The following is a 25,361-nucleotide window of genomic DNA, read 5'->3' as shown; positions in this document are numbered from 1 at the left end:
TTTCTTATAATGAACTGAAAAATCAACTAAATCTGTAGCCATTCGACGCCTTATCTACGTCGGAATTTATTTTTGTTGCTGTGCAGTAAAAATTGATTCACAACTCCCCGAGGTATCCCATCACGTGATCCATTTACGCTGAAGTTCAAACCCCGAATGATGAAGTAAATTTGATTCCGTAACGTTTTCCAGTTCGCCAAACGATTACTTCATTGACCATTAATCTCAGTCTGTGTGAAAGGAATCAATACCGTGGCGATATGGCAAGCTGTTCGGCAGATAGGGTGTTCTTGGATTAGGTGAATAGGGTATCTGATTGGGAACAACGATGCGCTGAGGCAAAAGGAATTGGCAGATCGATACGAAGCAGGACTCGCCCTTTAAAGGTTTTCTTCATCTCTCTTATGGTGGCGTTTTTTGTCTCTCTAAACGCTATCGTTACATGTACATCAAGTCTGCTACAAGTCTTTCAAACCGTTAAAAAGGAAGCTCCATTCAAAACACGCTGAAAAGATTCCACCAAAACTCGTTGTATAGAGCAGCATTGTTCGTGGAAATTGTCATCTGGCTGTGGCACTTGTCTTGCTCCAAGGACTCGATAATTGTATTTACGTGTATATCATGTATGGCCTTGGAATGATAGCTTGGAACGGGTGTCCTAATAAGAACACCTGTTCTACCATGCCCTTCTATACATCATTCTATACATAATCAGGACACTTCGGCCAAAGGGATGATCCTGGTCGAAGCATACATTTTTTTGTGTTTGTCATTGAAAAAAGTCTCTATCGTTAAAGGTGGGATAGCGCTTATGTAGTGGACTGTCTCGGTGATATTTTGTTGTTTGACCCGGACCATACTCAAATGTATCGATATTCTCATAATGCTACCAGCCAAACCCAATTACCTGGTCCAACGGCAAAACAAGCTTCTTGACACATTCATCGATGGATAATTGACACGTATGGGCAATTGACCATGCTTAATATTATCACTGCAATTTTCAAATTTGTTTCAAAATGATTACGTATTCCACCTCCAAACAGACTACTGTGACATGGATACGGTCAATATCACATACACGTGTACCAATCAGCCGTTGAACATGCGTTTGTATCTGTGCTAACGTTGGACCAATCGGCCGTAGAGCATGCGTTTGTTTCCATGCTAACGTTGGACCAATCAGCCATTGAACATGCGTCTGTATCCATGCTAACGTTGGACCAATCAGCCGTAGGACATGTGTTTGTATCCATAAAATCAGCCATTGAACAAGCGTTTGTATCCATGCTAAGGTTGGACCAATCAGCCGTAGAACATGCGTTTCTATCCATGCTAACGTTGGACCAATCAGCAGTAGAACATGCGTTTGTATCCATGCTATCAGCCATTAAACATGCGTTTGTATCCGTGCTAACGTTGGACCAATCAGCCGTAGAACATGCATTTGTATCCATGCTATCAGCCATTGAACATGCGTTTGTATCCGTGCTAAGGTTAGACCAATCAGCCGTAGAACATGTGTCTGTATCATGCTAACGTTATCTTTGACAGTAGAGGACACATCACACCTCTACACAAAATCCATCTTGTAGAGTAATACCGCGATGTCAAAGCAGAGTTTTAAAGTTTTACCTTTTATTACACTTCACCTCGGAATGTATAGCGACTTCGATTAATCTCTTCTAATGCCACTTACTATCGGAAAATCCCTGCATAACCCATATACCCTAATCCCCCTCCCATATGCCGCATGAACAAATGACATTTGCGTTATAAAGAGATAAAATTTCAATTACTTTCTGACTAAAGATTTTCCTTCACCTGAGTACCATTATACCAAACGTGACTGATAGCGGTTAAGCCCTGGATTTGTATTTGCATTAAGAGAGATGACTGTGCTAAAAGCAATGAATTTCACAAAAGCATGCACAACCTAATTCCCTGGTTGCCGGTATTTTTCGATCGTTTGCAATGCATAATAAACGTAATCTTTCCCTTACATCAGTGGCTCGTAAACAAAAGGAGTACTGGAACACCTAGCTATAATTGTTTGGGGTGAAGTTGCAGTGGCAAAAGCTTTTACAGAATCTTCCATATTCAGCGTGTTCGTTAGCCTAAATTATGTAACATTAGGACGACACAAAAAGTATATTTTCTTGCCATTTCTTTACAAAGCAAGTTAAATCAACCCCACCTCATTGCGATCAAATGCCGCTCAGAAAGTGGAGGTGCCAAAATATGACTCCTTATATGTAGTAATCTGTAAACACAGCTGTCAATTTTTTTTCTATTCTGATTATAGCTTGTGGTGTTACAACAAATTGAGTGCGCCTCCTGTGGGCTGCTTTAGCGCCAAGAATGGATGTCAAAAATGTAAGATGATAATGGCACATTTTTTTGGAAAAGTAGAAGTAAATTACAAGCAAGCAAATTGTCATTACAATAATCACTTTGGTGCAAAAATGTTACATAATGCCCCCTTACGTAAATATTCTACGGCATAAAAGCATATGACGAAGCTGTGTTTTTTTTCATTCTTGTCTGTTGACATCAATGAACTTAGATCTAGTTGTCAGACCCCCGAAATTCAATTCTTCCTAATCGATATTTGAGAGCATAAAATTCAAATAAATCACCTCCGTAAAAGGCTGATAAATCATACTGTTAGTGTTGAGGAACACCTTAAGTACCTTGGAGATGGAGGTTAAGTTTGAACGTCATAATGGCATGTCTCTCTAGGCGTGCTTTAAGTTCACTTTGCCAACAGTTAAAAGTATAATAAGCCTTAATGGATTGTGAAATTGCCCTCTTTAGTCACATTCGATCATAATTGCTGTATGACCTGAATTCTTTGTGTCATGATTTCGACGCATCTTAAAACTCTACATTAATTGGTCAACAATTTTTAGAAATTACTGAGTAATTTACTCAAAGATGCCGTAAATAGCATGGCACACAAGTCATATTTTAGCTCTTTTGATACCAACTTGCTTCTATAAATTCTCACTACTCTATTATTAACTCAATTAGAGCATACACTGAAAATAAGTTTCAAATAAATTGTAATCTGACGAAACATGCCAAAAAATTTGAACATACATTCTATCATTATCATAGTAACAGAAATATTACTTGAAATTTGGATTGCATTGTAACTCACAGGGATTAGACATTGAAATAAATGCAATGTATTAACACGGTATGGTAAAACATGTTTCTTTATGATATCGTGAATATTTTGACCTTTTTCCACATTAAATAACAAATGTTCATGGCAAGTATTATGTAATTGCACCGTTCTATATTCTATCATAGTTACGGTAACATAATTTTGGTATACTGTATGTCAACTTACAAACTTATGAAATTGAAATAAATGTCGTCTATACACACCGTAAAACGAAAACATGTTTCTGTATATACCTTTACTACATTTATTGAATTATTATTGAATTATTACATCGATTTAAGCATGTCGTTGCATTTGAAGAGCCCCAATGCAATTTCGGCAAAAATATTCTCGATAATGATATCTGCCTGATATTGACATTTACTGCCATTTCTTGGCACATTTTCGTCACCATTTCATAATTGAAATGTTTGAAATAGCCCTAAAACAAGCTACGGGAGGGGTCTCTTTATTTTGGGGTTTTATTTTTGCTGGTTTTCTTCAAATTAAGATCCCCCCAACACATTTGATTTCTTCAATTTAACATTGCTTTGCTGATGTAGTATTCCTCGGTGCTATCGCTCGACGTTTTAATGTCTTTTTAATTTGTTTGCTGAATATGCTAAGCTGGCTGCAATCAGGAGTTGTGTGATGATGCATTCATCTTGTTAATCGTAATTCTCCACTCATTAGCGAGCGCACTCATTACGAAGCAATAAGTACGAAAAGGGGCAAGGGGAATACAAACGAAGAGAAATAATTATCATTGTGCATCATTATCAAGCTATGTTATTAACGTTTCACGCTGAAGGTCCTACGGGAACCGTGTAGAACTTTGCTGGATAGACATCGTCTGAGGCAAATGTTGCAACGATCTAGAGTAAAAAAAAAAGAATATCGTGCATGAATAAAGAGATTCTTTTTACACAGTGGAGAGTTTTATTCAGCTGACGTTTCAGCGACAACTTGTGAGCGTCTGAAAAGTACGTTATCTACATGAATGTGGCAGAACTAAGTATGATCTTCAATGATATCCTTTTGACATTTAGTGGAATTTATCTCAGAACATTAGTATATCCGGTAATAACATCACGTTAGAGTTGGGTATATTTTATTATTACATGAAGAATGAAATCTTTCCACAGGCCGTGATATAAATATATCAGTAACATGATATTTACCATTCAGAGGTTACCAATTCATTTTAATACATCGTACTAAAGGCACCAATCATAAGATAATACGATGTAAGATTAAGGGTATCTCAACCATGTCACGTTCAGTACTATAACTTTTGGCCAAATCTCAATATCTCTGCAATATCTCTGTAAAATCTGGGCAATATTCTGCGCACCTGCTCAGGTATAGTAATTAACCCGGGTATATATAGCTTTGTCTGCTGCATGCGAGCAGGTTAATTTGTACCACAACTAGGTACAAGACTCAGTTATGTTCAGGTCTTGGACAACAGCCAGATGTCTACAACTACAATAAGTATGACAGGAGAGTAATGGTACCAACTATGTTGTATTATGTTAGTGGCACAGAAGATCGAGAATGTTATTTTGCAGAAATTATAGAGTTTTCTGAACCACGTTTAGACTTCAGAATAGTACCAAACGGCCTCATCAGGGAACCAAAAGTTTTTACTTATTTTTCACATCACCAGAGCATGCAGAGCTCAACAACTAGAAGTAAGTAAAAACATGCAGGTGTTGGGCACGATGAGCTTGTTTTAGTCAGAACACACACGTTCTACCGTACAAAATTCACAAATTTTGCGGTCGGACTACCTTCAGAATGTGTTTTTTTATGAGGGAAACTAAAGTATGTGATTTTTAACAGCATATAGTTTACATGTTTTCGAAGTCTCTCAATAGCAACTCCCGTTACTGCTCTGTGTCATGTTTTATTCTTGGGTCGAAGGTCAGCAATAAGCAGGCCACTCCCTGTCCGCCATTTTGGTTCAAGCATGAGTTTGGGATCACATTCCGCTCACGCCTCAGGGTGACTAATACTCCTTTTGATAAGTACACGTGTCGGACCTAAATCTGTCTGAGCCATCTGAGGCCCAATTATAAGACCGCTGTCCTATGATGCCCGCAATTCTGATTCCAGTCTGTCACCACATGGGTGTCCACGTGTGAACTAATACCCTCCGCTGCCCAGCTTAACTCCGTAGCTACCTGCCACCTGCCCTGAAACTTTTCTACGTGTGGAAAGGAACGTGAGGATTTGCAAATTGCTCCAGAATATCGTCTTGGAATCTCTAGTACAACGTATTTTTCTAACCTGAGAGGCAAAATACACTATGGCGTCTGACATCAAAAAGGGTGGCTCATCGCCAAGAATAGATTATTGGGCATTGCAATTACCCCAAATCCCCCACCTTACTGGAATATGGCTGGTAAACTGTTGCTAAAAGCCTATCGCCGACACACTTCCCTTTTGTTAATTTGAAGGCAAATCCCCCCAGGAGTGTAATATATAGCTCAATGACTGGTAAAAGCAGACCTTAGTCATTAGTCTAGAGTTGGCAACATGGCTTTATATACTGATGCTAGACTGCGATATCGCTGTCTGATGTGTGACATACATTTTTGTAATCAGCGTGAAATTAGTTAATAATATAAGCGAGGGTTAAGTCCTATAGAATTATATGCACTGTCATTTATACACATGCCTAGTTTCCTTAAATTTAGTTGGTAGATAGCATGCATTTAGCAATTGTTAATTGCATATCATGTGTCTTTTAAGAACCATGCCTGTTACGATCACGCTTAATGTGCTTTGATAACTGCAGGATGAGGATACAAATCAATTGTATATCCTTTAACGTATGGTAACTTGTATTACAATTCTAGTCTTTTCTACTCTACAAAAGACTATGTAGTACATTACGAAATGTTTGGATAAATTTGTCCCCTTTTTGTCTTTTTTTCTTTTTTATCTATTAAAAAGAATCCTGTCATAGTAACGACTACCTTAAATCGTTGAAACATGTTTTCTTTTCTTGGATGTTATTCATCATAAGAATTAAAAATACTGATTTAATATCATTACTCCGCTTTTATTATTAAAAAAACATTGCTGCTTTTATTAATATGTATAATTTATATCTTGAACTCCAGTTATCCTTTCTTACTAAGAAGTAACTCCAAATTGTATGTTCCTAACTAACTTTATTTCTTCAGCAAATGTTTAGGCGTTGGCTTATTTTTGACACGTTTGGGGATTCCAACTCAAGAGAAAATGAGTATTGTCTTGTCCTGTATTCGTCCTCTGCGCTAGCGGCGGCATAAAATAAGTTGATATAACTTGAGTGTGCTGTCGCCATGTCTAGTCATGCAATACTGGAATAGAAAAAAAACTAATGTGTACTCCTGGCATGTTACTAAACCGCTAAGAAATTGGATCCCCCTCCTGTAATAAATCTTCCAAGTTGAAATTAACTAGTTTCAACGACGTTATGTCGTTTAAAAATCTCGCATATCTTACTACATCCAACGTCTTCAAGCATATCTTACTGGTAAGCCTAAAGTGCCGTAGTCGCACGGCGTTGGGACCAATTTGTCTGCACAGGCATAAGCTGCATACTCTCTGGAACGCTACGTGTGTCCTGACCTATGTCAAAGCAAACCTGGAATGAGCCCATAGGCCCTTGACATAACCGTCAACCCAGACACCCCTATGCTATACCTGCTGTGTTACATAACCTTTCCTACTTAGTATCGACGTCCCTGAGAACCCAATTACGTTTGTTCGAGTTCCTAGTTGTAAAATCCGATAGGATAGTATAAAAGATTCTCAACTCAGACATGGGCTACAAAACTTTCCAGAAAATGGACGCCATCTGCATTCAGCTTGTTAGTGTGCGCGGTTGTGCTATACTAGAAATTGGAGATATTCTAAGCCTGAGTGCTGTTACATCAGACGTTCACAGATAAATACACTTTCACTGTACATGTATGATTGAAATTTCGTGTATTCAGGGTGCTGAGGTTCCAACCCCGCTCGGGAATGGGTTAGGAATTACATTCGTCCTTTCGGATGGAGACTGAAACTGAAACTGAAACTGGAGACGTAAGGTTGGTGGCCCCATGTTTGTGGGGAGCATTAGATGTCAAACCTCAAAAAAGAAGTCAACTCACTCACAATTACCTGTGAGGAAAAACGCACGCTGTGGCGAGGTCGCATTGCAATAAAAAGTGTCCTGCTCAATGCTTAATCTGAACTTGGCCACCTTTTTCATTACAATCTTTTAGTATTAGATGGCAGTTTTCATGAACTACACGAAAGTAAAAACATCGCGTCCTTGACCCCCTTTCGTAATCATGTATTGAAACTTTTTGATGAATGCTTGAATATGTGCCATAACGATTTCCTTATCGCATTTCTGGATATCGACAGTTATGTCACTGGAAGGAATATTTCCTTTTTTATCCATGAATTATATCTCATATCTCGACTTATTTCTGCTATCTGTGCCAAGCTGAATTTCTTCTTTTTTTGCGGTTATCTATGAATTAACTATAGGCTGTTTTGTGAACTCCTTGCCTGTGTTGACCAGCTTGAATATTGATCATCGCCACTTCCCCTGTGTAGGCAATCTTTGATCAACGTTTTTGTCATACTTGAATATTTTGTGTCAGCCGCCGTATAGCTGAAGCAATTCTTCATTTGTATTTCCGATTTTCAGAACAGAACTTTGACATTGTACAATATTGTAGAAAACAGGAAAAAAAACATTTTTACCACTGTTAGACAATCTGTAGTAAGAAATACAAGAAAATAACTTCGTAACCGTCGCTGCAGAAGCATCGTTGCCAAAACACGAATTCTCTCCAGTAATATGGACCAGCCGATAAGGTCAGCCTCCCGAGGTCACTACCTTCGATTTGCAACCGTACCGTCCAACTAGAGGTGGCCGTAGGGGGTCGCTGGCACGTCTGTCAAAATTCAGCTCACACACTTGTACTGGATTTCGGGGGCATAATACGGAACATCTGAGCAGGCTCGCAATGACCTTACGGGTATGTCGCTGGTAATGAATATCAAAAGAATGTTGTGAAGGGGTTTTGAACTCGCTCTGGGAAAGGTATGATTTTGAAGTCTCTGTCACACGTAGCCGAATATGGCATACCCACCACAAATTTTACTGTATGGATGTGTTGCTCCCTCTAATCCTTGTTGATCAGACAGATCGAATTTTTTATTCTTAAAAGACAGCATGTTAGATGTTAGTTGAATCTCTAATATTGCCGCTGCCATATATACGAAGTTTGCCCCATACATATGTTATGTACTTTGGGCGACTTTATTTATATAATGTATTTAGTTTTGTTCGATCTTATTGTTTAGTTGTACACCAAACGAAAGTTCTTGTACTTTCATCTAGTCAATGAAGAATCTGTAATCTGTATTATTAATTATTAGACATTAAAAATCGTATTTATCAGGTTCACCGTTGGCCTTTTACTGTTGTTTGATAATGTCCTCACTAATTGTACTTGTGACCAAGGGAGCCCTGAGAATACAATGTGGATGCTTTACTCCCTCAGCTGCATTTTTCAGTCAAATTGAATGTTATGACATTTACAGGCGGTTTCGTGGCGCATTATTCACCAAAACGATCCACGCCGTCTTCTGGGCAGAGAGACAAGCTATACCTATTTACGGGATCTAGTCGGGCATGTAACGTGATATTTTGCGGTCTGAAGGTGCCGGTAATTTTTCACGTCAACTGACGGAGATTTCGGACAAAATGGGCAGCTCGGCGTCATTGGTGGAATCGTATTCATCCCAACATTCCTTGCAATACATATTCCACAATACACAAGAAAACATTAGAACCTCTGACAATGTTTTTATTCTGAAAGCTTTAATTGAAAAATACATATCAAAAAAGAGGGGGAAACTACTTGGTTGCTTTGTCGATATGAAGAAGGCATTTGACAGGGGGTGGCGGGATGGCCTATTCTATAAACTATCAAATTATGGTATCTCTTGTCAATTTTTCAATGTACTACAATCCATGTACCTCGATATTAATTATGTAGTTAGACTTTAAATGGTTTGTCAAGTCCATTTGCCTCGACATGTGGAGTGAGACACGGTTGTATATATTGTGAATCGCCGAATAGAATTTCTCAAAAAGGCCTGAAACTACATAATTAATAGAAAATATGCTAGCTCATGAAGGTGACAGGAAATCCTGAAAGGTGAGATTTGATGACATTGTTTTACCTGTTTTTGCAAAGTTTGCAATGCGTAGGACTATTTAAACTCTAGCGTCTCCCCTACAGTGACGTCTGCCCTGGTGGTCCAACCCACCTCTGTGTAACCCCCAGTGGGCTGTAACACCGCCGCAACAGTTCACAACTGGGCCTAATGAACCGGAAAATCCGTCAGATGTGTGATGACCCAGTTGCGAGGATCAGGGCTGCATTTTCAGGAAAACATGGATGTCCCTCAGGTGATTGGATCATTAATCTTTATGACCCCATGTCAACCACGGAGCAAATAGTCCATTAAAGGGTCATTATGTAACATTTTTGCTAAAATAAAAAAAATAGTTTAATTGAAAAATGTTTGAGTGATTGTAATTTAATTCTCACCATATCTGTGCAATTATCTCACATTTCTGACATGTGAGATAATTGCGCAAATAAATATGTTAAAAAATAATTTAGTAAATATATTAACATGGCTGTGTTTCAAAGCTTTAAACACACTCCAAAGACGTCATATTTTGGCACCTTCACTGAATTCAAGTTAGCTTCTACGAAATTTAAGTTTTTGTGTCGACCTAATGTTACACAATGTTGCTTTAGGCGTTAAGCCGTTAACATAAAAGTGTGCAGACACTGACGTCAATTTACGTCATTAGCAAAATCACTAAACCTAATCTATAATCTATCTTTCTTGTCTTCACAAGCACACACACGCACACACACGCACGCACACACACACACACACACACCAATAACAATACCTCCACTTCTCATGGAGGTAAAAAGCCCCAACATTTTCCAATGCGTCAAGCCGTTTTCTAAAAGCGCCCCGTAGCTTCTGTGTTACTAAATTGCCGCGGAGCCGTGCGTCGCTCTGCAGAGCTTCCGTAGATGTGTATTCAAAGGCGGTTCTCCTTTCGTAAAATAGGCAATATGGGAGATAGCGAGGTTAAATCCGCTGCAGCATAAATTCTTCACCGACGTTGCGAATGCGTCTGGCGGATGCTAATTCCAAGAGAAACCGTGGGAATGGTAGTGGAGCCAAAATCTAATTCCAACTGTCGTTCCGGGTTCACCTTATGTGATTCTCCCATCTCTCCGCGCTGTAGTTTTATCGACTTGCTTGGACGGAGAAGGGTTTTTTTCGGGAACTATTGGGAGCAACATCAGGGGTGACCCGTGAGTCTCCAATTGCTTTGCCCTACCATTTTCGAGCAAGATGTTCCCTCCCTGACACGATTGTGGACGTAAATGAAGCCTTCATTTCACGCTGGCTTGCCATTCCCAAAGTCGGCGGCTTGGAGCAGATTCTCCGCGATGGAGTAGACGCCGTCACCAAAAGGCGTTTATGGACACTCGACTTCTTCCAATCTCCGCTCGCAATTTGGGCCTTCAAGGATCAGCGCCATCGGAACAAGGCCCCAGAGGCTGCCCATGTCGACTCGCTAAATTCGTCACCCGGATTAGTTCAAAGTTTTTTTTCTTCAATCGGAAGTCTGGTGATTTTTATTATCTTTTTTTAAGTTGTTTATATTTTTATGTGACCTGAAATGTTTCCCTTAATTCGTCACCCGGATTATTTCAAAGTTATCCCACTGCAATTGGATTTCTGGTGAACTTATCATCTTTTTCTTAGTTGTTTTCTTTTACGTGGCCTGGAATGTTGCCCTTAATTTGTCACTAAGGATACAAATTGAAGAGAAAAGCCGGGGCAGGGATGCTCGCCAGTTACCAAATGTTTCTCTACATATTAATGCCATTAGGGCCAAGTAGGTCGGAGAATGGAGGGGCGCGTAGGAGATGTGGGGTCGTACTAGACCTGCTGTGGTTCGCAGGCTGCATATCTGATGACTGGACAACAGTCGAGCAAGTCCGTGAGCTAAACCAGGACGAATGAGGAGTACTTTTATCTTGAATTTGAAACATTGCACTTTAAATAGCCCGTCACTGGGTGGCGCCATTCCCCACAGGCACCGCACCTTATAAATTGGGGCAAATTGCTTTTAAATGAAGTATGCGGAAAACCCATTCTCCTGCCCTTTCCATATGAGCACATTGCTCATTTTCTCCCGCCATAATCAATGCCCATAATTTTTCGCCGCGCGCGGGACGACATTAGGGACTCGGCGATGCGCAGAAAGGATCGATGGGATTTGAGCGAGATGCCCGGACGACCGAGAGCTCGCGTGGAGTTTACACTTGGGGGTTGTCGCCACGGCAGCGCAGCTTAAGCTTTCCTGCGCGCTGCCAACTTCGGTCAACGATTCGCAATCGCCTCAGTCGGTATTGAGTCTGGCGAACAACGCACGTAAGGAGGGAGAGCATGGAGGCGGCAGCGACAGACGTCTTCCCCCCCTGCCGGTACACACACGAGGCGGTGAGCGGCCGGTGGGCTGCTTGTAGACGCACGGAGAGACAGACTAGGCCCGTCGCAAGGATGTGGAGGAGGGCCTCCAACCGCCTGCGCCGATTGCTGCTTCTGTACGGCATCGCTTGGCTGCGGTTGCAAGGTAAGTGATACCAGGGTGGCCGTGCCCGCTGTAGCACATAATGGTCCGAAATGACAGGGCTTGTACATGATAACGGGACTTAGCTTCAGGTTAATTCCTAGACTAGCGTTCCCGGTTTCCGTCTGCACGGCGGTCTATAGCTGTGCCATACTGATGCATGTTGCCGGAACAGACAAAGGAATTCGATGCTTTACTTTCCAAACGCGTGCCGGTGGTGTATTTTACTGCCCTGTTTTCAGTCTGCGGATCAGATGGGAAGAAATAGAGCACGGAATGCCCAATGGCAGCCATTGATATTGGCGTACTCATTCTTTCCCTTTCATGCAACACGTATCAGGCGGTGCAAAGCCGCCTTTGTCGTGAGATCAAAACGTTAGCGGCGGTGGCCGGGCTACTGTATTCTCACGTCCGCGTTTTCCCCGGGGATAAATCCACACAAGGTGTCCGCTCTGAAGAATGGGGCGACGTGCTTCGATCTGGCAAACCTTGTTCGACCATTAACCCCGCCGCATGCCGCGATCGCGGAGATAAGCACGCGCGTGCCACGAACACACCTACGGGCTACGGTCTCCGCGAGCAGATATACGGCTCGCCTCTCAACATCAAACGGATATTGCTATTCGATCACTGCAGATAGCAAGCGCAGCAGTCTCGGGCCTCCCATATAATTCCCCCCACTGGATATACCGTAAGATGATTTGGTCGAGGGCTGTTAACGCTCCAGACGTACAGTATATCCTGCCGTAGCTACTGCCGCATTGCCATTCACATCATCCATTCACCTAGCCCGAGGGCCAGGACCTCCTTGTGCGCCAGAAAGAAAGACGGCATTAGAAAAGTGCGATAGGTTATTATGTATTGCGTGGCTGGATGTGATTTCCAACCGTGAGGGGTTATAACGGTGGTTAGCGTCGTCCATTAGGACTTTCTAGCCGGCAGATGTTGTGTAAGAGCTTTCTAAAGAGGACCATAGCATGAATGTGGATTGTATACAACCTGCGTACACCCCCTCAGGGTGACCTGAGACCACAACAAGGCGTCTCGTAAAGAAAATACGGCGGAAAAAATATGAAAGATTCGGAAGAAGCTTTCTAAACATTCTCACGTATTATGGTTGTAAACAACGTTAGCAGAGATACTACATTGATGCAGCATCCATACACCCCCTTAAACGATCCGAGACCACAACAAGGCGTCTCGGGGAAAGAGACGGCCATTAAGAAGACTCGAAAGGAGGTTTCTAAACAACCTTAGTATTCTAATTCTAAACAACCTTATCAGAAATGCGGCTTGTATACAAACTCCATACAACCCCTCAGGCATTCGGATACCACAAAAAGGCGTCTCTTGAAGAAAACATGGCCAAAAAATATGAAAGATTCGAAAAAAGCTTTCTAAACAACCAGGGCATTCTAAGAAACCGTAGTATAAATTCGACGCCCCCCCCCCCAGAAAAATATGAAAAATTCGAAAACGGCAGATGCTAAATATCCCGTGGTCTATTACGGCGCCCTTGGGCCTTGTCTACCGTTAGCTCCACGGGATATTAACGCAGTTTAATTTAGCCAGAAACGAGCCCGGTATTCACGCACCTCACCCTGAACCATGATGAATGGAGACACGCGATTCGGGGTCGGCATCGTTTGTGCCTCCGGTTATCCAGCCCCATCTCATCGACAAAAAGATTTGATTATTTCGATGTATTTCTCCACCAGCGTCTATCAGACTGGGGACCGTTAAGGGTTTTTATCCACCAAATTCATTTTGCAGCCGAGCTGCTCACATAATCGGATCACAATAAGCCTATGTTGGCTAATTAGGACAGCCAGAATCCTGCCGTGTCGTAAAATCGCTTGCAAAGTAGCGGGCGTCGGCTTGCAACGGCGTTATTGGTCGGCAGACATTTATTATTTATTTAACAGAATTATGTTGTCAAAGCCAAACGAAGTCTTCATATGTCAAGCCGCGGTAGTGTGGATTTAAACCTGCGGTTGGCTGGAAACAAAGTTCTAAAAGAAGGCAAAACAAAGATAACGGAAAAAGAAAATGGCGTCCATTTAGTCCCGGAGTTACCGCGAAACGGTATAAGTTAACGGCGTTATTCAACTCCCGGTGGGCACCTTGTGCGTTGGCGTTATCCCAGACAGTGATAATCTACTAAAAAGATGGAGGGGAGTCAATTGACTGGATCTGAATGTACACCATACCCATGGCCATGACAAATGTATAGGATAGCCATGTGTCAATCAAATCTGGGGTCCCCTAGAAGCAAGCTGACCCTTACCCTCGTAACGTTTCTGGCCTGACGTTATGATAAATTGCATTTATCGGACCCTGTCAAACTTGTCTGAATTTCTCACGTTGTGAGAAGCACCCCCGAGAGAGCGCTAGCGCCCGCATTATAAATTCTTACCACTTGAGGCACGATAATACAATTACAGATAATCACATGCTAATTTAGTTGATGATGCTTTGGCATGATAACACGCGACCTGATTCACTCATAACAGGGTCTCCCTCGCTGTGCTCCGCGGACACGGCTTTGCTGTATATTTTCTCGTCCAATGTTTATCCGCGGAGTTTCCGCATGGGATAAATAAACACGGCAAACCATGTCCACTTCCTGGTGGTCTAGATCCGCCATTTCCCTTTTCCTAACCGTGCACAACATCTTCTCTACCGCAGGGGTGCATGGAGAGATGGGCAACCCGGTTGAAGCCAAGGGTACCCAGGGTGACTCAATAACACTCCCCGGTGCAGTCAACATGGACGATGTCTTGTTTTTAACGTGGAGCAAAGTAGAGGGTTCTGGTCAGATTCGCATTGCCGTCTACATGTACAAGCCTAAGGGCGCCGGCGAGCAGTCCAATTCTTTAGGACCTTTGAAAGGACGGGCAGAGTTGACTGATAGAGGCTCTCTCAGGATAAAAGACCTGAAGCTTCGAGACGAGGGGATGTACGTACTAACAGCCCTGCTGGAGGGAGTCGGAACACAAGAGAGGACCGTGTCCCTGGAAGTCATAGGTAAGCAACAAACAATATTTTTACGTTAAAGGCATTCAATGCAATTTCAGGGCAGCAAGACTGGATATTAAAAGTCAATTTTCTGGTTATTCTTTCAGTGTAATAAGTTGAATCAGTCCTATCCCATAGTATACTTATATCTGTGTGGTACAAATGTGATGTCGCCGATGGAGTTGCTTGTTTTGTATCGTAGGCAAGCTATGTTATTTATGGTGGTAACCAAAAACTAGATAAGGAGGCGCCTCCTATGGCTTGTTTTGTGGCTATTCAAACGGCTCAAGTATGAAATAATGACGAAAATGTGCTAATAAAATGCAGTAAATGTCAATAGTAGAGAGATTTTATTTGTTTTGCTGCCCTGAAATTGCATCTTATTTAACGTATGAATCGTCAATATTACTTCTTCTACCGTGACAAACATTGTTAATCATGACTTACTGCCTCAAGTTGTTTGGTATCCAGCTATGGAACTCCGTTAATTTGATTGTGCTAGCCATATGTCGCGTAAAGTATATAATAACTGTTTCCGGATCCTTAAGTTCCCAAGAGGCAGAATTGCAAGCTCAATGTTTGTTCACCTCAAGACTAACAAATTATTTTTTTTTTAATTTTTAAAACAGAAGAAAAGAAATACATTCGATACCAGAGGCAGAAAATTATGTTATTCCTCCATCAAAAGACCATACAACATAAACAGCGTTATACAGCGTCTTTAAGATCTGAGTACCAATTTGGGATTTTTTCAATGTGTACAAATTATTGAGTGTTTAGTTTATGTGTATTGTTATGTTCTTACGTCTGTCTCTATTGATGTATTTTACCTTAAATATAGAAATCTATTCATGAATATATTTCAGCCATACGATATTGACTTGATACGTACACTGGATTATGAGACGTCTTGAATATGTATCCTATTTCCAATGGCTGAAAAGGCAAGAATCGTTGTAACAGGCTAGGATGATTAAATGATTAAATCTTCATTACAAAGAATGCGCCGTAATTGGCAATTTTCCAGAAGCTTAACAAGATCGCGCCAGCACACGTACTGTGTATGGATCCACTATGCAAATCTTAACTTAAAGGCAAAAATTGCAAGAAAGTATTGAACTGTGCCGAAGGTTGGACGGGTCGACTCGCCCTATTTAAGACTGTACAACAGTACGTTCCTTTCTTTCGTAGTTGGTTTAGGATATAGGCTACAAGGAAAAGGTGACCCAATGCACAGGCACGTTTTCCAGACTGCCCGTTTCTTTGCACCAACTCAAAAACGCCCCAGAAAAAATACCCAGAGATTTCCCACAGACGATAGCACGTTATGTGGAGCACTACCCTTCCGGCTAATTCAATCTGGGGTTTTGTTCACGCGAAGAAGTATGTTCGCGCTAGGCAAATAAATGAAATTACATATCTGGTGACTGGAGAATGAGGGGGTCCAAGATGGGGTTTTTAACTGTTTTAAGTTTCCGAAAATGTAGATATCAGAGTTTCTTTTCGGATTTTCATGATTAAACCCATGCGGAAGGTATATAAGTCATTGTTGCTGTAAGGATCTGGTTACAGCGAAAATGTCTAACATATGAAGGTTTAAAGTAATGAAGTTATATTACCCTCCTCTAAGCTAACTTACACTTAATAGATTTGCCAGTCGCTGTTAGGATTCAGTTGACTGATTTCACAAGTAATCTCGCCGCCAGATTAAGATGGATTACCCACTTTGCGGTAGGTTTTTATTTATTCATGATTATCATTATTTTCGCTGAGGTACCGAGCAAATATGCAAAGTACCCAAACCAAATGTCACAAGCAAAAGGCATGGCTCACCTAACTGTACCAGACGTTGGGATTTATGACCTTTCGTCTGGAAGCATGTTGAACGTCATGTTAACAGCGGAGCTCTCTTTTAGCACTATAATTTGCCCCCCTCCCCCTAAAATGTATGGCCTCATTGTGTGCGTGCACGAGACAAAATGGCTTTAAAGTAAGGTAGAGTACTGTAATTGCCCAATTATTGTGCTGTTCCTGCTGTTTTTACATCCGTATTTTTTGCTGTGACTTGATTACCCATGTCTGTCGAGCCTGCGTAATCATAGCTCTGTCAATCATGGGGGCATTGCTCTGTCATTTGAAAGTGGTGGGGAGGGGGGGGGCAAACCTTTTCTTCTTTTCGTCACAAAGGAAGTTTATTGCAAACCTTGTAGTGCAGGTATTTTGTATTTGATGACTCCATGGTATCGTTGTTAATTCAATTGGGAACAAAAGCGTTGACCAATTTGAGGGGAAATTCTATGAATCATTTGTTTGTTGCTCTGTCATTGGAAGGTGGTGGGGAGGGGGGCAAACAATATCTTCTTTCTGTACGAAGTAAGTTTGTGGCAAACCTTGTAGTGCAGGTATTTTGTATACTATGACTACATGGTACTGTTATACTGTAATATAAATGAATTAGACCAGAAGCGTTGACAAATCTAGGTGGAAATTCTGCCAACCATTTGTTGTTCACTGCTGTCTTTGAAAGGTGGTGCGGTGGGGGGGGGGCAAACATTATCTTCTCTTTGTCACAAAGGAAGTTTATTGCAAACCTTGTAGTGCACGTATTTTGTATTTGATGGCTCCATGGTATGGTTATATTGTGTTATGATTCAATTGGGAACAGAAGCGTTGACCAATTTGGCATGAACTTCGGTCAACCATTTGTTCATTGCCGCGTCTGTCATTTGAAGATGGTGATGGGGGAGGGGGGCAAACGTTTATCTTCTTTCTGTTAGGAGGTGTGTTTGTGCCAAATCTTGTATCTTTAATGACTATACCCGGATTGTTTATCCTGTGTTATAATCTAATTTGGGAACAGAAGCGTTGACCAGTTTGTGGGAAATTCTGTCAACCATCGTTTCATTCCTCCATCATGGGATGGTGGTGGGGAAGGGGGAATACATTTATATTAATTCTTCTTGCTACGGGTCATTTTGTGAGAAACCTTGTTTTTCGGGTATTGTGCCTTTGCTGGCTACATGGTACTGTTATACTGTGCTATAATTCAATATATGAACAGAAGCGTTGACCAATTTGTAGACAAATACTGTGGACCATTAGTTAATTTTAAAAAAATGGCAATCGTGTTTCTTCACTGTCTTACAAAATGAGCTAACTTTACGTTGCAGGTTTTGTACCCTTAATGGCTACACGCTGCGGTTATAATGTGTGATATAATTCAATTGAAAACAGAAGCGTCCACCAATTCGTGAGAGCGGTTGGCACGAGTCCCAACAAGTGTCAATATCCATGAGTGATATTTCCTACAGTGCATCGATAACTATTAGCAGTGGCGGTGCTGTGCAGTTATCGTTTGTCCCGAGCATTACATTTGTCATTACCTGGCCGTTAATGGACTCATCATGCAGGAAGCTGTTAGAAACTGTATTAGCTTCATTAAAATGACGGAGTTCTCCAGAAAGTGGCATTATGGAAAATGGCATTCTCAGGTGATTTGGGCAGAATTGGGTCCTAATGGCAAGTAGGGCGATTATACCACAAATCTCAGGCAATGCCAAGCACGGAAATTGTCTTTCATGTGTCGATGCTTTATTGCAAGGGCTAGTATGTATAGCCCGAACTATATCCCTGGCCGAACTATGCATTCAGGAAGTATTCGTACATTGCACGATATCCTACCTTTAACATGCATAAAGGTACGCTATAAAGGTACACTCAGAGGAAGATTTAAGATTTAAAGTTGGGATTTTGGTTTATGAAGTAATAACCAATGCAAATTAGAGAAAGAAGGAAGCAAATTTGGGATGAATATTTTGGAGGAAACGCTTAGCGTAACAAAAGTTGCTACTCAGAATAATACTGCACATTTATGTTGTACAATTTGATTTACCTTTAATGTCACACGTAAGATGGTACCGTCGGCAAGTATGTACGTTTCTAGATTGATTGATGGAGTTTTCATGTGCACCCGGAATGGAAAGTGTTACAATTTCGTGTGACTACGTCTCACTACCTCTGGGTACGGAGGTATTGTTTGAGGTGAGCTTGTGTGCGGTAAGGTTTTGTGTCCGTACACTTAAGTGACAGCCGTGGGTGGGAGAATTCCTTGACCATAGACCACAAAAGGTCAGACACAGGAAGGTAGGTCCCAAAAGCAGGAACCAGTTGGCCGTAGCTGTTTACTAGAGTTTTCTGCTGGTGAATCAGAAAATTAAAAAACATTGTGATCTTAGACCTAGTTGCCTATGGACTTGGGGTTAAAGATCATCGACATGGATGTCTCTAGGCATCTTTTGTGAGGTGCATAAATTAAGATAATGTCCAATTGTCCCTCACAGAGTAATGAAGCTATACATACTTAAAATCACCAAAAAAGTCACAAAAACTATACTCGTGCAAAACATTATAAGGTCAGTTTAGACTCCATACTGTAATATTCCTCGGAAAACAATCTGCTGTGGTTTGAGGGTTAGAGTGCTGAATTTCTCAGTGATGATTTATGATCTTCAAAAATCAAGATGGCCGATTACTGTAGTAATCTGCTTTATGAAACTCCGTGTATGTGGGTGTGCCCTTTATTGCCCTTGAGAGTTGCGTTCTCATTTACAGGTGGATCACAGTCTTGACCTGAACCTTGCGTGCTATTAGAACGCTTCTATTGTCCAACGCATCACGCCCAACATCTGTCACATCAGAGGGTAATTTCTCTGAACCTGCTCTTTGCACGGAACTCGCTTTCCGCTATTCCAATAGCCGATATTATTTTATACAGCAGTATTTAACGCTAATACATTGGCGTAATGTCGAACTGTGTTACTACTGGGTAATGGGGTGTAATCATGTTGTTTTATTATCGAGTAACTTATTGATTTAATTTGATTTAATTTACTACTGCCTTATATGTTAATAACGTACCGTTAAGTATCTTTGACTCTGTAAAAGCAATTAGCCTTCGGGCATGATTTTGCAAATAGAGATTATTAAATAACGTAAATTGTACAACAAGATATGACTACAAGTTCTTGTTTGTTCTTTTATAAAGAAACCATTTGATTGATTTCATGGATTCCTAGATCAGGGTGTAGCAGAGTGTTGCCAATTTTTCAAGTTTCACATTTGCTGACTTTCAATACAGATACTTGTACTACAAGAGATACCATGCATTATGTTTTGTTTTTATTTTTGGATAACGACAGGCTGTTTAAATGTTGCACTCCATCCTGACATGTATTACTTTACAATATGCATTGTATGCATGGATACTACAACTCATTGGGCACATATGAGCAATACTTGACGTATCATTCAAAGATGTGTTTTAAATATTAAATGGAATACCAGTACTAAGAGAAGGGGACAGGTTTCTTGAAAAAATGTAAAACGTAAACACTGTGGTAATTTTTGGCACGAAATTGGTCATAGCATAATATTGATTTGAACATCTATCTACCAAAAAGCGTCCGGATTATCTAGACAATACTTGTGGAATTTGGATAGTATGTTTAACTAATTGCAGCAGAATGCAATGAACATTCAGTAGGAGTTATATAACGATGCGAAATGCCTTTGGCACCCCCTAATCTTGAAATAGCCGTTTCTGTAATTATCTTCACTTATGGCTGCAAGCTGAAGCACGCATGGCCCCTCCCCGGAGTTTCTAGCTTTTCCCCACAGTCAGCATTCTTACCTTCTCCACTCTCCGGGCGATAACGTTAAGTACTCCTTAATTACTTCTGTATTCAGCGGAGCCCGCTTCCAACAGAAGAGTTCACGCGTGTATATCAGATGGTGCTAGCTGCCAGTTAATCCGTTCGCAGTCTGCCCGGGTATAATTACACTGGTGATGATATGCTCTATATGGCCTGACCTTTTCCACGGGCATGTCCCATCTTCAGGCTTTATGGTGCGACTCTCAGAAGTTTAATTACCAGTCTTTGCTTTATTACTTCGTTACATGGTTTGGGGGAGACATCGCTAGTTGTATCTGTCCGGTCTCAGCACCCCGGACCCCCGCGGGAAATGTGAAAGGTTGTTTAGGTGATCATTCCGCTTGGCATGCCTGGTAAGGTCAGCAAGCAACGCCCGGGTATGTGCGGAGTCGCTCCGACAAAGTAATTAATCTCATAGGGGTGAAATCCACGGGGTTACAAGGAAGATTTGGCTTGAATGTGCGATTTTTCCTACGTGACTAAAATTCTTTGTTGATAGGCTTGTCTAATAAAGTGTACTTTTTTTTTACTTCAATATGGACAAATGGAGTTAAAAGAAATAGTTGATTGAATGTGGGATTTTTCGCACGTGACTAAAATTCTTTGTTGGTAGACTTCAGTGTAGTGATCTATAGCTAGTTTGTTTACTTCAATATGGATACAAGGAGTTACAAGAAATATTTGGCTCGAATGTGCGATTTTTCCACGTGACTAAAAGTCCTATCTCGATATATAGACCATACTACTAATATTATCATGTTGTTAATTTTAATATGGACAACGTAAACTGACAGAAATATTACAATTTATTATTATTTTGCTACTTCCGATCCCATTCAGTTACGTAAATGATCGGTTTATTTAAGCTATTATTATTATTTAGATGTTTTTATTATTACTTTCAGCTGGACACATTGAGAGCTAGCTTTGCCATAGAGCACTGCAAAATGAGACATGGTAATTTAGCAAGGATCTCTCTATATATATTCAAATAGAAAAATGACGCAGCAGTGGAAGTGAACATAAAACTTTGCTAAAAGACGGCTTGCCTCCTAACATAAAATGTACATCAGTGTCTAAGAAAACAGCATAATGTCCAATTTTTGGAGACGTTCCTATAGCTATGGAAGCCCCCGAAGAGACATGTACTTAATATCCATTCAATTTAAACAAATAAAGGAATAAATGTGCCCATAGAGGTACATAAAAAACGCATCTAGACAGAATAGGTCCCACAAGTACACGTTAAACGGTATATTCTTTGAGCCTTAACCGGGAGAGATGTCACCCTTAACTAATCCCTTAAACCTACATGTGAGATAAATGATGATATAATCCCCGTCAAGTTCACATTCCATGTAATTCCCAACAGTTTCCAAACTCCATCTGAGAAAATAGCGGATCCAGATGTTTCCATGTCTCAATGAGTTATTACCTTCTACCCATCACGTTCTTTATTAATAGATACATTTGGATGTGAGACTAATATCCGCAATAAAGGGGCATTAATGGTGTATACCGTCAGGCGTACAGGGACCCTGTGGCATCTGGCGCAATATCAGACCCATACGGTCTACCCCCGGGTATGGCTTATGTCATAAAACCACTCAGCCTGATACGACTTTGATGCAATTTGGAAACAACAGCTGAAACTGTTGGTGCCAGCCTTCAAACGCATTGGAGCAGACATGACTGATGATATCTCTGCGTTGATCTTTGTCCTCCTTCATGTATGTTTCAGTGCCTCCCAAGTTGGAGCTGAATCCGCGACAGGACGTCTACGAGAGGAGGGGGAAGGCGGTCAAGCTAACCTGCACGTAGGTACAACCTTCTTAGCCCAAGCAAGAAAAGTTTTTAAAAAGGCACGGCCGGATGGCTTTACAACTTCATACCCACGTCCTTACATAAGGACAAACTGTGAACATTGTGTATATTTTTAACACAGACACGGGTCTTAGTAAACAAGAAATACTTAAAATTTGGCCGGATGCCAACATAGGAATAGCACGTAGGTACAACCTTTTTATTCCAAGTAAGAAATGTTTTCTAAAGGTGGCCGAGGGCCATACCTACACCCTTACACAATAAACAAAAAGTCGTCAGCACGTATATTTTTAACACAGACAGGTGTCTCAGTAAACAAAAAAAATCCTTTTAAAATTTGGCTGGGTGCTAATACAGGAATATCTGTTTGAGTGGTGTGAGTGCGAATGCGATGTGTGACTCAAATAATTGGTCAGATGGGTAAATTGAATGGGACTAATGCTAATAAGACTGGGCTTAGATGCACGATTCTAATATATCGTGAGCCCTTTCTAACGGAGAAATCCACCGCTTCTGTGAAGTCACGTTATGCAGATACGTGAACACGTGACTCGGTGAGCGGTGGGCCATACGTTGCAGGAAAGTTGCCTCTTCTGTCTATATCAAGGGAAGATTTTGAAGGCACCTAATATTCAATTTCAGTGTGAAAAATAAAATAAGAAATTGGTGATGAGGAAATCTACAATATTGACATTTATTTCCAGTTCTTGGTACGATTTCGTCATCGTTTAATAATAGAAGCGTTTGAAATAACCCTAAAACAACCTACGCAAGGGGTCCCATTTTGTACCATCATGAAATAGCTAGGACCAGAAACTTATGTTGGATACAATTATAGAGGATATTTCTCTCATTGCAAGCCTTGTATCACGCAATAATCATTCTCTCATTTGGCATTACATATTCCACAATATTGCGTTTATTCGACGAACTGAGAATTGAGAACGTTTTCCAACCTCCAGACGCCTCCTTGCCATCAATCTGAGTTGAAGTAGAGATTACATGACTGCCCAGTCCGGTTACAGTCACTCTTTCTCTTTTGTCAGGGCGTTCTTCCGAGGGACACATTACGGCTCCATAATAGAATCACCTTGTCCCCGAGGAATTTCAATCGAACAATATTGATGCCTCAACGGAGTTCAAATTGCATCGCGCGAATCGATAGAGCGCGACCTGGGGTGCACCGTCTTCCTCAGCTAGTAATTACCCGCTAATGCGAAACAACCCCAACCTGGCACCGGCGTGGGTAACATTTTCTCATTACGTAGTCCATGAATTTAACTCTAGGAGTGGGTAATCAGAAAGTGTGTGGCGCCGCCCGTCAACCAGAGAGGAAAACAGCTGAAACTAGCTAGTTGAATGCGAAACAACCCCAACCTGGCACCGGCGTGGGTAACATTTTCTCATTACGTAGTCCATGAATTTAACTCTAGGAGTGGGTAATCAAAAAGTGCGTGGCGTCCCCCGTCAACCAGACAGGAAAACAGCTGAAACTAGCTAGTTGGATGCAAAACAACCCCAACCTGGCAGCCGTTGGTAACTTTCTTTTATTACGTAGTCCGTGATTTTAACTCTTGGAGAAGGCAATCAAAAAGTGTGTGGCGTCCCCCGTCAACCACAAAGGTAAACATTTCCCGCCACTGAAGCTAGCTAGTTGATATTAATGCTATGTTTTAACAAAACACCACCATTTGGCGCTTACCAGTCCTCAAAGGAAGGTTTTAGAGCTGCAGCAGAGGCGACAACAAAATGTGAGCTGGGGTCAGAAAACAGCAATAACCAAGGATTGCCGGCTACATTAAAAGAAACATCAAAGAGGAAGCAAATCGTATAAAGGGCTGCCACTTTACTTTCTTATTCACAAACGACACGTTAAAGTGTAGGCTGCGCCTCGTAAGGTTGATGTAGTGAATTTTAGTTGAGGATTTTTAAGTCTGAAGGATCAAACGCAGCTTTACATGGGCTGACCTGTAACTGTAAAAAAACGGAATGGGAAATCACAGTTATGACACAACTGGAAAAAGCTGTCTTTATAGAAGCAATTTTCAAGATACATTTTACTACCAAGAAACACGCAAAAATGCAAATATTTTACGACAAAGATTACTTAGATAGGCATGAGCTTGCCTCCAACATGCACGTGGATATGAAATAATAATGCATGTGGCCTTGGTTTGCATACAGCCTTTGATTAGCGGTAGTGATTATCTTTGCACGATGAAGAACCATTAGTACCAACTAAATAATTATATCAGATTTGGATCGCGAAAGTCAAGACCACCAATGTAAGACCACCGCTTTCCTAACTATGTATCCCCCTGCCCTGTATGGTGTTATTTACTAATCGGTTGCATTATCGGCTAGGATTTGATTCAAAGGAGGAGTATCGCATCTACGTCAAAGTCCCAATGATGTGATATTGTCCATGAACATGTATGGGACGCCCTGTGCACCCATGTGTGAACACAGCCTCCTCTGGCACGGACGTAGCTACTCCCCCAAAACTAGAATATTTCATCAACCCCCACCGGGCATCTCAATAATTGGGAGAAATAAGTCGTTAAAAGTTCTGGCGATGTGTAAGCGAGTTGATTCATTCGCTTATTACACCACTGAAGACAATTATCGGAGATAATTGCTTCTAACTGATTCATTTTGTGGGTTGGGCACGCTTGTGTAGCCATGTGGGACCGGGCGGCAGAGGGTTCGACCTTCCCGCTGAGTTGTGGATGTACTTCGGGGTCAGAGGGAAATATCAAACGATCTAACAACGCTGGTCATGTATGGAGAGACGACAACATTTCGGGAGCTGACCTCAACTCTTGTACTTTCCTGTTGAGATAGAATCCAAATCAGCAATAAGCTGATTTAAATCCTTGTTACGCATAGCCGAATA

At 41.2% G+C, this 25,361-nt stretch overlaps 1 protein-coding gene across 1 annotated transcript in view; it reads left to right on the top strand.

Moving 5' to 3' along the window:
- The first annotated feature begins 11,500 nt into the window (after positions 1-11,500).
- Positions 11,501-25,361, top strand: part of LOC109475212 (hemicentin-2-like) — a 24,536-nt gene continuing 10,675 nt past the window's right edge. The window contains exons 1-3 of the mRNA XM_019775806.1: positions 11,501-11,915; positions 14,601-14,939; positions 22,383-22,458. Of these exons, the coding sequence (XP_019631365.1) occupies positions 11,729-11,915; positions 14,601-14,939; positions 22,383-22,458 (602 nt within the window). The 5' untranslated portion in view covers positions 11,501-11,728. The remainder of the gene's footprint in view (positions 11,916-14,600; positions 14,940-22,382; positions 22,459-25,361) is intronic.

This window comes from Branchiostoma belcheri, unplaced genomic scaffold, assembly GCF_001625305.1.
Source record: "Branchiostoma belcheri isolate BF01 breed outbred unplaced genomic scaffold, Haploidv18h27 scaffold33, whole genome shotgun sequence".
Taxonomy (NCBI): Eukaryota; Metazoa; Chordata; class Leptocardii; order Amphioxiformes; family Branchiostomatidae; genus Branchiostoma; species Branchiostoma belcheri.
Note: the sequence above shows the minus strand (reverse complement) of the source record. Positions and strands in the feature narration are given on the sequence as shown.